At 45.7% G+C, this 14,137-nt stretch overlaps 1 protein-coding gene across 1 annotated transcript in view; it reads left to right on the forward strand.

The window, feature by feature from the left end:
• The first annotated feature begins 2,999 nt into the window (after window positions 1–2,999).
• GMPS (guanine monophosphate synthase) overlaps window positions 3,000–14,137 on the forward strand; it is a 77,310-nt gene continuing 66,172 nt past the window's right edge. Inside the window, exon 1 of the mRNA XM_005546173.4 lies at window positions 3,000–3,244. Within this exon, the coding sequence (XP_005546230.1) occupies window positions 3,218–3,244 (27 nt within the window). The 5' untranslated portion in view covers window positions 3,000–3,217. The remainder of the gene's footprint in view (window positions 3,245–14,137) is intronic.

The raw sequence follows: 14,137 nt of genomic DNA on the forward strand, positions 1-14,137 counted from the left end.
GACTGTAATCCTAGCTACTCGGGAGGCTGAGGAAGGAGAATTGCTTGAACCCAGGAGGTGGAGGTTGCAATGAGCCGAGACTGCACCATTGCACTCCAGCCTGGGCAACAAGAGCGAAATTCCGTCTAAAAAAAAAAAAAAAAGAAAAGAAAAAGAAAAAGTAAGTGTCAATATGAAGTCTGGGAGATTGGGAGAGAAGTTTTGTTTTGACTTGTTGAGTTTGGGGCCTAACATGACATTGACAATCGAACTGAGGATGAACATAGTTATCTGGGTCTGGAGCACAGAAGAGAGTTGTTAAAACATAGAGCATATTAAGGGTATTTTAAAAACAAGTCTATATTTTGTTTATTTATTTATTTATTTATTTATTTATTTATTTATTTTTGAGACGGAGTCTTGCTCTGTCGCCCAGGCTGGAGTGCAGTGGCCGGATCTCGGCTCACTACAAGCTCCGCCTCCCGGGTTCCCGCCATTCTCCTGCCTCAGCCTCCCGAGTAGCTGGGACTACAGGCGCCCGCCACCTCGCCCGGCTAGTTTTTTGTATTTTTTAGTGGAGACGGGGTTTCACCATGTTAGCCCATGTTGGGATGGTCTCGATCTCCTGACCTCGTGATCCGCCAGTCTCGGCCTCCCAAAGTGCTGGGATTACAGGCTTGAGCCACCGCGCCCGGCCTATTTATTTATTTATTTTGAGATGGAGTTTCACTCTTGTTGCCTAGGCTAGAGTGCAGTGGCACCATCTTCGCTCACTGCAACCTCTGCCTCCCAGGTTCAAGCAATTCTCCTGCCTCAGCCTCCTGAGTAGCTGGATTACAGGTGTCCACCACCACACTTGGCTAATTTTTTGTATTTTTAAGTAGAGACGGAGTTTTACCATGTTGGCCAAGCTGGTCTCAAACTCCTGACCTCAGGCGATCCACCTGCCTTAGCCTCCCAAAGTGCTGATATTACAGGTGTGGGCCACCGCACCTGGCCAACAAGTCTATATTTTTAAACAAGTGCCCCCAAGGAAGAGTAAGATGAGAGAAGGATTAGGAATAGAAATACTGAAGAAATCTAGATCTTAAAGCTCCTGAAGGACAGATACTGGAAAAGGAGCAAGCAAAGGCAACCAAGAGTAATCACAGCGATGAAAAGACAACTTTTTGGTGCATTTTAAAGAAAATCCAGTTTCAACAAAGAGGGATGGGTCAATAGAGTCAGAAGCTAAAGAAGAACTTAGGAATATCAGGATCCTATATTGTGTGCATGCCAATATTCTTAGCCATTAAGCACAGTTGACCACTAGAATTTGTTTGTTTATTTATTTATTTATTTTGAGACGGAGTTTCACTCTTGTCGCCCAGGCTGGCATGCAAAGGCATGATCTTGGCTCACTGCAACCTCCCCCTCCTGGGTTCGAGCAAGTCTCCTGCCTCAGCCTCCTGAGTAGCTGGGATTATAGGCACACACCACCACGCCTGGCTAAGTTTTGTATTTTTAGTAGAGACGGGGTTTCATGATGTTGGCCAGAGTGGTCTGGAACTCTGACCTCAGGTAATCCACCCTCCTCGGCCTCCCATAAAGTGCTGGGATTACAGGTGTGAGCCACCATGCCTAGCCTAGAATATATTTAAACTAAGCATTGTTTAAGATAGATGGGATTTAGCCAATCCTTAATGCCAGTACATCACATCACATTCCATTCCATTGGGGGTGGATGTTTATGTAAGTTGAGGCTCTCCTATTGGTTACTACACCCTTCTTTAGATTGTGCATGCAGACCTACCCAGAGAAGCCAGTATCCATGGCTTTGGAGAGTTCAAATATTCAATTTTCGGTTCATAAAAAGATAAGCAAAATACTTGAGTCTCAGGCCCACTAGGACCTTGGGCCTTTCGTTTTTGTAAATATTTCACTAATAAACTTGTCTACTCTTTCCCAGATTAGGGAGCCCTTACAATCTATACTGAGAGGCACATTATCTCACTACCCCTCAATTTCCTCATTTGTAAAAAGGATAAGAACATCAATCCTACCTTACTACTTTCACGGGACTGGTTAAAGTTAGTTTTCAAAGTGTTTTCTCACTTTGGCTCCTTAACACCCGAACTAGAGTCTGACACAAGAATGAACTGCAGTAGAATGTTGGCTGTATTATAATAACAATATTTGTGGAAAGGCTTTGTTAGCTGGAAGCCATCTCAAGTATTATTTTTTATACCCCAATCTCGATTTAGGCCTCTAGGTAACCAAATTCAATGCAACACCTCATCTTGATGGTCGCCAAGGGATAGGTGGAGGGACTGCAGCCGCTTCCCCACAAACAATTCCAATAAAAACATTGCTGTGCAAACAGAGCTTCATGACCAGTTCCCTGGGCCAGCTGCTCACCAGAATACCACTCCCAAACTCCCTTTTCTTTGGAAATACTGCGCCTGCTGTAGAACTTTTTGTGGGGAGCTGTATAACTTTTGAAGTATCTAAGTGATCAGTTCCTACAATGACGTCCTTGAGATATGGTCACGGAACTTTCCAAAGCAGCCTTGGCCTCCTTCATGTCCGACAACCTGAGATAAGGCCACGCAACCGGCTAAGAGTTCCGCCAGAGGCCCAGCTCTCAGGAGGCCTCCTTGGTGCCGCCAGTCTCCCGCAGTCGTCCAATGTAGCAGGCAAATCGGGTAGAAGCAAACTGGCTCGGATTCGGCTTCGGTTTTTCTCCCGGCCGGCGCCACAGGCCCCGCCTCCCGGGGCTGGCTCCTCAGTGCGAGGGCGGGAGGGGCGGAGCCGGTGGGTGCCGCGGGCTCCTCCTCCTAAGGGCGGGCCGCCGGAGACCCGGCCGGCTTTGCCGGCTGGGACGGGGCTGGGGGCGGGGCCGGACGCCGCGAGCCCCTCCTCTCGAGGGCCGGCCGGTTTGGCGGCGGCTGCGGAGGGTATCTGAGGCTCGGCTGCCAAGCCGAACGGGCTCTGGCTCCTCCCAGTGGCCGGCCGGGGCGGAAGCAGGAGGCGGGGGCTGCGTGCGCGCTGCTGGTCTCCTCTCCCGCGGCGCTGGGGCCCGCGCTCTGCTGCTGTTGCTCCATTCGGCGCTTCTCTGGCGGCTGGCTCCTCTCCGCTGCCGGCTGCTCCTCGACCAGGCCTCCTTCTCAGCCTCGGCCCGCGGCGCCGACCCTTCCGGCACCCTCCCGCCCCGTCTCGTACTGTCGCCGTCACCGCCGCGGCCCCGGCCCTGGCCCCGATGGCTCTGTGCAACGGAGACTCCAAGGTCAGCGTGGGGGTCCCTGCAGCACCGCATCCCGGCGGAGGCGAGGCTCCCGGACCGGGGAGCCACCCCGCGGGGCCCTTCCCCACCCCTTCCCCCAGCCCGTCCGCGCAGCCCTGCGGCCCGGGCAGCCATGCGTCGGAGAGTCCCTGGTCGGGGCCTGTGGCATGTTTTTTCTCGGGAGCGGCAATGCTTTGTTGATTCTGTCTGCGTGTCGAGGTCCGGGCGTCGGGGAGGGCATCAGCTCCCGCGGCCGCGCCGATGGTCCCCGCCTCCCCCGCGCCGCTGTGGGGCGCAGAGCCCGCGAGCGCGGCCCGAGGGTGGGGGTAGGGAGGTGAGCAGGCTTGTGTGTCTGTGTGTCGTGGTGGGGGCTTCCTTGGCTCTCACCCCGTCCCTTTGGGAGGCTGGGGGCCTGTTGTGGCGATCCCGTGGCCCGCCGAAGGCAGGGCAGGGTCGAGGCCTCCTGTGCGGCGTTGGAGCTGGGCCGGCCTCTGGTCTTCCCGCCACCCGGTTTCCCGCCTGCCCTCGGCGAGGCCCGCTCCATTTGCCCCGCCGGCCTTGGGCTCCGTAGCGGTTAGGTCGGTTCTGGACGAACCCCGCGGGGCTGCACCGTCTTCCCCCTCCCCCCACGCCCCCGCAGGCCCGCGTGAGGGCTGGTGGCCCCGGGGTCGCGCACTCCGTTCCCCCTCCCCGCTTCCTTCCCAGAGAGGAAAGGGTGTGTGTCCAGGTCCCGCCCCCGTCCAGTTTACTCCCTGTCTAGCTTGCTGGTTTGCGGGGTAACCCCCTTCCCCGCCTTTGGGGTCGCTCCCCGGGATGCGAGCCGTGCCAGCTCGCCCGAGGGCTGGACAGTCGGGAGTTCCGGAGTGCTGGAAAAGTTGCTACCTTGACGTACCCGGCGGGGAGAGCACGTTTGACCGCTGCTGCGCATCTCCTCGCCTCCAACTCGCTTTTTTCTTAGACCCTTTCTCGTACTTTCGCCCCGCTTCTGAATTGGGCACCTTCGCTTTCACCTCTGTATTAACATTTTCATTGGCCTGGAGTTCTTTCCGACCTTCACTAAGTCAGTTTTGCCTGCGGGAAACCGCGCAGTTTTGAACTGCGATTTACTTGAGTAAGATATATATACCTCCTCCTGTACGCTGTTGAGGGCCTAGCTTTAGGAAAAAAACTTAATTAAATTTGACTCGGGAGGTGGGATTATATACTTCGAGTGGAATTTGGTGCTCTACGTCAGATAATAGTGCCTTATACAGGCAGAATTTTAACACTCTCTTTAAAAGGTGCTCAAGGGTCACATCTTAGGAGGTACTCTTGAATGGTTGCTTAGCACCTGGTAGTAATTCAAAAAGTATTTGTTGAACAAATGAGTAAAGATTATAAGGTAGCTGATTTTAACTCTTTTAACCAAGGCACCAGTGGTGCTTGGGTCCGGGGAGCTCTTTCTGAGGGTTGTAAAACTGGTGAAGAACACACAAACCTTTAGTTTCTGACCGCAGAAGCAAATGTAAACCTCATTGTTCAGCTCTTTCCTGCATACTAGTTGACTTGCAAAGCATTTTTCTGTCTAGTTTTGAGCCTTACAACTCGTTGGAAAGATTCATCTTTATACTGATAGATGAAATAACTGGTGTTAGAAGGACTGAAAATTTATGGGCTTTGAAAGATACATAGTGCGTTTGAGAGGAGTATTTTCACAAAACTAAGTGACAGGAAAGTGTTAAGATCTCTTTCCAGAGTATATAAGAGGATTTTTCTTCTTCCTAACTGGTATTTTTTGTTTTGCTTGACTTGGAATTACAAAGATAATCTTATCCATTTGCTATATTTGAGCCTAAGGTGAATTAATTTTATTTTCAAGGTTCTTTATGTTTTATAGCATAATTAAACATTTTTAAAACTATGTGAACGATTAGTTGTGGACTGAATTGGAAGCATTTTCAAGAGGAACATCTGGAGAATTAACATATTTCATCAAATCTATGATCATTGTATGTACCCCTGAGGATAAAAAAAGTCCTGACAAACCATAACATGCCATTGATCATAAACATTTTAAGTAAAGAGATATTAAATATGGGAAATACCTTATATCACCTACTATATTATGCATATTTCTAAGAGGCCCACCTGGAAATAAGTAGGAGTCTTATTTTGCATAGCCTACCATTGAACCACCTTTCCCTTGGGAGGAAGGGCTTGCTTTGTACATTGATTGGGCCTTTGCTGTGTGTATCTTAGTTCATAAATTAAACGTTGGGCAAGAGCTGGTTTTGATTCCTGTTTCTGGTACATTTCAGTTATCAGGATTTTCTGAAACAGCATTTTTGCATGATAGAAACTAGAGAGGGACCTAAAAGCTCTAAAAGCATTTGGGATATTTTAATTATTTTTTATACACAGTACTTCATTTAATTTTTAATTTATATATTTTTTGAGACAGGATCTTGCTCTGTCACCCAAGCTGGAGTGCAGTGGTGTGATAACAGCTCACTGCTGCCTTGAACTCGTTAGCCTCATGAGTAGTTGGGAGTACAGGCATGGGTCACCCCGCCCTGCTAATTTTTATTTTTTTGTAGAGACAGGTCTCACTATGTTGCTTAGGCTGGTCTGGAACTCCTGGGCTCAAGCGATCCTCCCACTTTAGCGTCCCGAAGTGCAGGGACTACAGTAGTGAGCCACTGTGCCTGGCCAGGATTTTATTTATTTAAATTTTTTATTTCCATATGTTATTGGGGAACAGGTGTCATTTAGTTACATGAGTAAGTTCTTTTTTTTTTTTTTGAGACGGAGTTTCGCTCTGTCGCCCAGGCTGGAGTGCAGTGGCAAGATCTTGGCTCACTGCAAGCTCCGCCTCCCGGGTTCACGCCATTCTCCTGCCTCAGCCTCCCAAGTAGCTGGGACTACAGGTGCCTGCCACCTGTAGCTAATTTTTTTGTATTTCTAGTAGAGACAGGGTTTCACCGTGTTAGCCAGGATGGTCTCGATCTCCTGACCTCGTGATCCGCCCGCCTCGGCCTCCCAAAGTGCTGGGATTTACAGGCATGAGCCACCGTGCCCGGCCATGAGTAAGTTATTTACTGGTGATTTGTGAGATTTTGGTGTACCCATCACCCGAGCAGCATACACGGCACCCAATTTGTAGTCTTTTATCCCTCACCCGCTTCCCACGCTTTGCCCCTGAGTCTCCAAAGTCCATTGTGTCATTCTTACACCTTTGCATCCTCACAGCATAGGTGATCAGCTTTTCTTTAAAAACTTTTTATTATGGCAAGGGTGTATTTGACATAGTAACTTTCTTGAGTTTTATTAAGGCAGCATTATCAGAGTAATGCTTTGGGTGACTTGTCAAGTTTCCTTCTCCTTTCCCCCATCTAAGGGTGAGACTCTTGTTTGTAGTAAAGATGGTACCTGTCCTATCACCTTCATTGAGAGGTTATGACTAGGTTATATCATACTTGGATGAAAGATGTTTTATAAACACTCCCTTAGTGATTACATGTAATACAGAATCTTTAATGGCATTTAATAATGTTAATTTTGGCCGGGCGCGGTGGCTCACGCCTGTCATCCCAGCACTTTGGGAGGCCGAGGCAGGTGGATCACCTGAGGTCGGGCGTTCAAGACCAGCCTGACCAACATGGAGAAACCCCGTCTCTACTAAAAATACAAAAGTAGCCGGGGTGGTGGCACATGCCTATAATCCCAGCTACTCGGGAGACTGAGGCAGGAGAATTGCTTGAACCCGGGAGGCGGAGGTTGCGGTGAGCCGAGATCGCGCCATTGCACTCCAGCCTGGGCAAAAAGCGAAACTCCGTCTCAAAATAAAATAAAATAAAATAAAATAATAGTGTTAATTTTAAGTTTGGAATTTCCAAATTTAAGATTTTGAATGCAATGGGAATATAACCTGGGATTTTTATCCAGGATGCACTGAGAATTAAACAACTGTATCAACTTTTGTCACAACTTAGTAAATTTTTTTCTTAGATAAAAGTTAGATTTTTCAGATTTTATTCCGTTAGGATATTCATTTAGAGTGGAAGAACTGCTGCAGACAAAAGGAATGGTTTTTAGTGTAGTATGTTCTTAGACTTGAAAGGTTTTGAAATTCCTCCAGGAATCTCAGATGACATTGCCTTTAGCGTGGGCCAACTTGTCACTTAAGGAAAACAATTGAGTCTTTTAAGAATTTTTACAAAAAGTATAGACTTGTCCTATACTTGTACAAATGTATTTGATACTTTTTTAAGGTTAATGAATTACACTCCAAAGGATGTTGTTTGAAGTAACGAATAATTATTTGCTACCCAGAATAATCAAATTTTACTGTTGCGAGACATTCTTAAACTTTGTTTTCTTTTTCTTTTTCTTTTTCTTTTTTTGAGACAGAGTCTGGCTCTGTTGCCCAGGCTGGAGTACAGTGGCATGATCTTGGCTCCCTGCAACCTTCATCTCCCTGGTTCAAGTGATTCTTGTGTGATCCTTGTGCCTCAGCTACCCGAGTAGCTGGGATTACAGGCATGTGTAATCCGTGTGCCACCACGTCCGGCTAATTTTATATTTTTAGTAGAGACAGGGTTTCACCATGTTGGCCAGGCTGGTCTCAGAACCCCTGACCTCAGGTGAGTCGCCCGCCTTGGCCTCCCAGAGTCCTGGGATTACAGGTGTGAGCCACTACGCCTAGCCTTAAACTTTGTGTTTTGTTTTGTTTTGTTTGGTTTTGAGACAGTCTTGCTTTGTCACCCAGGCTGGAGTGCGGTGGCATGATCTCCCCTCATTGCAACCTCCGCCTCCCAGGCCCAAGCAATTCTCCTGACTCAGCCTCCCGAGTAGCTGGGACTAAATGCGCGTGCCGCTGTGCCTGGCTAACTTTTGTACTTTCAGTAGAGATGGGGTTTCACTATGTTGCCAAGGCTGGTCTCGAACTCCTGGGCTCAGGTGATCCGCCTGCCTTGCCTCCCAAACTGCTAAGATTATAGGCATGAGCCACCATGTCCGGCCCTGGCCTTAAACTTTGTTTTTATGCCACTTTCTAACCTAAACCATGTTTAGATGCTGAAAATGAATGAAGGTATCAGGGTTAATGCATAATTCTGAAGCACTTTGTGAATCAACAGAAAAGTAATTGTTTCATAGAATTTTAAATCTCTGTATGGCATATATAATTCTGGGTTGTGTAGAATATTATTCTTTTCATGCTTATTGTGGAATAGAGATGTTTCTGTATTTGCTCAAGAATGATGGTGGTTAAAAAAAATAGCTTTATTATAGTAAAAACATAACAGTCAATTGGTTTTCTTGTTGGTGGACCCTTGCTATGGCTTCAGGTTCATGGTTTTGAGGACCTAGGAGATTATATAGTTAAGTTTATACACTCATTAAGATTGTTATGTGAAAGGGAGTAAGATCTCTAAACTGGGGCACATGAGCATAAAAAAAGAAGGTGTGGAAAATTTAAATTTATAATAATTGCTGCAAAATAAAATTGTAGGTTTGCACAATAAAATTGTAGATTTGCACAATACGATTAGTAAGTAAATGGCAAAACTCCTTTAGCAAGAGTGTTCAGATTACTGTCTTCTGTACATTATACACAGGGACATATAACATCTCTTTCCTGCATGTGTTACACAAATACCCCATATTTCCCAGTGACCCAGCTTATAATGGCCTTGAGGCTCCTGTGCATCTTGCAAGGTGAGGAGTGGCTGTAACACAACTGGGAGGTACACTGAGTAGCTGGCAGGAACAGCAACTTCAGATATTTCTCCTATCATCACCCAAGACTAGATAGAGTTAGCTATCCTTTTTTTTTTTTTTTTGAGACGGAGTCTTGCTCTGTCACCCAGGCTGGAGTGCAGTGGCCGGATCTCAGCTCACTGCAAGCTCCGCCTCCCGGGTTCACGCCATTCTCCTGCCTCAGCCTCCCGAGTAGCTGGGACTACAGGCGCCCGCCACCTCGCCCGGCTAGTTTTTTGTTTTTTGTTTTTTGTTTTTTTTGAGACAGAGTCTCGCTTAGTCGCCCAGGCTGGAGTGCAGTGGCCCGATCTCGGCTCACCGCAAGCTCCGCCTCCCGGGTTCACGCCATTCTCCTGCCTCAGCCTCCCGAGTAGCTGGGACTACAGGCGCCCGCCGCCTCGCCCGGCTAATTTTTTGCATTTTTAGTAGAGACGGGGTTTCACCGTGTTAGCCAGGATGGTCTCGATCTTCTGACCTCGTGATCCGCCCGTCTCGGCCTCCCAAAGTGCTGGGATTACAGGCTTGAGCCACCGCGCCCGGCCGAGTTAGCTATCCTTAATTGCCTGTGTCCAAGTGTACTTGATTTTATCAGAAAAGAGTCAGGAAAGATGTGTTATCAGTATTTGGCATTCAGACTGAATGAGAAGTTAAAAGTGAGAACTCTGTTTGCTATGCTTGCAACCCACACGACACTAGGCAAAGCCATAGCTGAAGGTGGTATTAAATATAAGGTGAAAGTTTAACAAACCCGTCCTATTTTACTTTAATGCAGTTATTCATAGTATGTTGTTAGAAAGAAAAATCTGAGACAAATGTTAAGCTGGGTGGGATACCGGAATAACAGATGTACATCAGGAGAGTCCTGGGCAGACTGGACCATATGGTCACTCCAGTTATAGAGCACGTATTGTTCTGAGTTTGGCTCTGATTTCTCCCAGTGATGTGTATTTAAAATTTGGCTAAAATTTAAGTCTAATGTGTATACATTAGCATTATTTTTCTGAGTTAATTATATAATAAGAGTATTACCCTAAAATTCTTGAAAATTGAGTGTCATTAATTACTTGTTATTTAAAAGTGGTGAGCCAGCAATACTGAACCTGACCGAGAGGTAAAATAATCTTCTCTAGTCTGCCATAACACTTGCAAGGGATGTTTCCCAAACCTTTAAAGCTGCCTGGGCATGTGAAGTTTTCTGTTTAGTTACTCCTGTTTGTCACTGGAAAAACAGTAGCCTTTTAATCTCAAAACTCACAGCAGTCCATGTAAATTTAATTTACTTCTGCCTCATTTGCAGTTTGGAGAACGAGTCTCAGTAATTCTCCTGAATCCTATTACGAATGTAAATTTAGGACTCCAGATTTCTAAAATTCTGCTTTGGACAAATTTTGGATCAACGATCTCTGATTAATTTGGGAAATTTTAGATGAACAAAAGTACTTGTAGATACATCATTATTTTGATGTTACTGGTAGTAGTAGAACTTTATTATGCTTTATTATTTCTTTTTTTTTTTTTTTGAGACGGAGTCTTGCTCTGTCACCCAGGCTGGAGTGCAGTGGCCGGATCTCAGCTCACTGCAAGCTCCGCCTCCCGGGTTCACGCCATTCTCCTGCCTCAGCCTCCCGAGTAGCTGGGACTACAGGCGCCCGCCACCACGCCTGGCTAGTTTTTTTTGTATTTTTTAGTAGAGACGGGGTTTCACCGTGTTAGCCAGGATGGTCTCGATCTCCTGACCTCGTGCTCCGTCCGTCTCGGCCTCCCAAAGTGCTGGGATTACAGGCTTGAGCCACCGCGCCCGGCCTATGCTTTATTATTTCGCAAGCAAATTAAAAGAAATTTTAGTCAACATCCATGTCCCCAATCTGGATTCTACCATTTACTTTTCTTTAAAAAACATTATTTTTATAACGGCTTTATTGAGATATAATTCACAGACCATGTACTTTGCTTATTTAAAGTGTCCAACCCCATAGTTCTTAGTGTATTCATAGATTTATACAACCATCACCCCCCATTTGTACAGTTAATTTTAAAACATTCTCATCCCCCCTCCCCCAAAAGATCCTCTGCCCTTTAGCAAAGGCCCCATTTTCCTGCAACCACTCCTCCCTCCCAATCCTAGTCAACCACAAATTCGTTTTCTGTCAGTAGATTTGCCAATTGTCTTAGTCTGTTGGGGCCGCTAAAACAAAATACCAGAAACTGAGTGGCTTATGAACAACAAAAATTTCTGACAATTCTGAGTGCTGAGTTCAAAATCAAGGGACCTGCAGATTCAGTGCCTGGTGAGGGCCCACTTCCTGGTTCATAGAAGTGCTTCCTGCACTTCTATGTGCAAGGTGAGGGGCCTCTTTTTTTTTTTGAGAGTCTCACTAGTACAGTGGTGTGATCTCAGCTCACTGCAACCTCTTCCTCCTGGATTCAAGCGATTCTCCTGTTTCAGCCTCCTGAGTAGCTGGGCATGTGCCACCATGCCCAGCTAATTTTTGTATTTTTAGTAGCGACGGGGTTTTGCCATGTTGACCAGGCTGGTCATGAACTCCTAACCTCAGGCGATCTACCTACCTTGGCCTCCCAAAGTGTTAGAATTACAGGCGTGAGCCACTGTACCCGGCCCCTAGGGCCTCTTTTGTAAGGGTACTAATCCTATCCGTGTGGGCTCTGCCCTCATGCTCTAACCACCTCCCAAAGACCTCACCTCCTAATATCACATTGGTGATTAGGTTTCAACATATGAATTTTAGGGGGACACAAACATTCAGACCATAGCACCTATTTTGGACATTTTGTGACTAGAATCTTAAAATATATGGTGTTTTGTGGCTTTCACTTAGCATAATGCTTTCGAGGTTCATCTTGTAGCATGTATAAGTACTTTATTCCTTTTTATTACCTGCTAATATTCCATTGTATGTGTACCACCTTATATTTATCTACTCATCAGTTGGTGAACATTGGGTTGTTTTCACTCTGGATATTGTGAATAATGCTGCCATGGACATTTCTGTATAAGTTTTTATCTAGACAAAAGTTTTCATGCTCTTGAGTATATACCTAGGAGTGGAATTTCTGGGTCATATGGTGACTCCGTTTAACGTTTTAGTGAACTGTCAGACTGTTTTCCAAAGCAGCTGCAACATTTTATATTTCTGTCTGCTGTGTAGCAGTATATGTTAAGATTCTCCAGAAAAACAGTAGGCTATAGACAGAGAAATAGATAATGGATATGTATATATAGAGAAATATGAGAGGAAATTTGTTAGGGGAATTGGCTGACACAATTATGAAGGCTGAGAAGTCCCACGATAGACTGTCTGCAGGCTGGAGAACCCACCAAGCTGGTAGCATTACTTCATGTAAGTCTGAAGACCTGAGAACTGGGGGAGTCCATGGTGTAACTCTCAGTCTGAAGGCCTGAGAACCTTGGTGGAAGAGGGTTGGTGAGAGGACGATGGGAGAGTGGCTGCTGGTGCAAGTCCTGGAATCCGAAGGCCATATCCTGAAGTTCTTATATATAAGGGCAGAAGGTGTCCTAGCTCCAGAAGGGAGATAATTCGACTTTCCCCTGCCTTGAATTTGTTCTGCCCTGGCCTCAGCCTATTGGATAATGCCTGCCCACATTGGATGAGGGTCGATCTTCCTTTCTCTGTCTACTGATTCAAATGCCAGTCTCTCCTGGAAGCACCCTCAGAGACATACCCAGAAATAATCCTTTACCAGCTCTCTGGGTATTATTAGTCTAGTGAAGTTTATACCTGAAATTAGCCATCACTATTTCTCCACATCCTTTTTTTTTTTTTTTTTTGCCCCGAGACAGAGTCTCTGTCGCCCAGGCTGGAGTGCAGTGGTGCTATCTTGGCTCACTGCAACCTCCACCTCCCCAGTTCAAACGATTCTCCCACCTCAGCCTCCCAAGTAGCTGGGATTACAGGCGTGCGCCACCACACTGGCTAATTTTTGTACTTTCAGTAGAGTCGAGGTTTTCCCATGTTGGTCAGGCTGGCCTCGAACTCCTGACCTCAGGTGATCCACCTGCCTCGGCCTCCCAAAATGCTGGGATTACAGGCATGAGCTACCACGCCTGACCTACTTGTCTTTTTGATTATAGCCATCAGAGTCGCTGTGAAGTGGGATCTCATTCTGGCTTTGATTTGCATTTCCCTAATGACTGATTATGTGCATTTTTTCCATGTGCTTATTGGCCATTTATGTTTTTTCTTTGGAGAAATGCCTGTTCAGGTCTTTTGCCCATTTGTTTTTTTTTTTTTTTTTTGAGGCAGAGTCTCATGCTGTCACCCAGGCTGGAGTGCAGTGGCACAATCTCAGCTCACTGCAACCTCCACCTTCTGGGTTTAAGCAGTTCTCCTGCCTCAGCCTCCCAGGTAGCAGGGATTTCAGGGACCTGCCACCATGCCTGGCTAACTTTTTTGCCCATTTTTAAATTGGATTATTTTTCTTTTTTATTGAGTTTTAAGAGTTTTTTGTTTTGTTTTGTTTTTTAAGTCTAGAGATGTTTCTTGTCAATATGATTTGTGATTATTTTCTGCCATTCTGTGGATTATCTTTTTACACTTTCTTAATGGTGTTCTTTGAAGCACCAAAACCTTTAATTTTGAGGCTTAATTTATTTCTTCTTTTGTCACTTTCATTTTTTGTGTCATCTAAAAAACTGTTGCCTAATTCAATGCATATCACAAAGATTTGTGTAATTACCTATGTTTTCTTATAAAAGTTTTATAGTTTTTGCTCTTATTTATGTCTTTGTTTCATTTTGAGATCATTTTTGTATCTTTTCTAAGGTGGATTTAATCTGACTTACGGTTTTTTAACAGACTGGCTCTTAGATTTGGATGACTGTTGGCCTTGTTATTGACACGCTGGCAGAGCTTGACCGTCAGTGCCCCGGAAGGCTGAGGGTAACAGTTGCTCATTGTGGTAGTATCTTTTTATATCAGCTTTGTATCTTTAGTATCGGTTTGTGGAGAGAGGTGATAGTTTAAAAAACTCACTAATAGGTGTTTTGTTTTGCTTGTTTTTATTGTGGTAAAATGTACATGCAGTGAAGTGCATAGATCTTTAAGTATGTAGTTTGAGTTTTGACATATATATGTACTCATGTAACCGTCACCCCAATTGATATAGAACATTTCTGTC

This window comes from Macaca fascicularis, chromosome 2, assembly GCF_037993035.2.
Source record: "Macaca fascicularis isolate 582-1 chromosome 2, T2T-MFA8v1.1".
Taxonomy (NCBI): domain Eukaryota; kingdom Metazoa; phylum Chordata; class Mammalia; order Primates; family Cercopithecidae; genus Macaca; species Macaca fascicularis.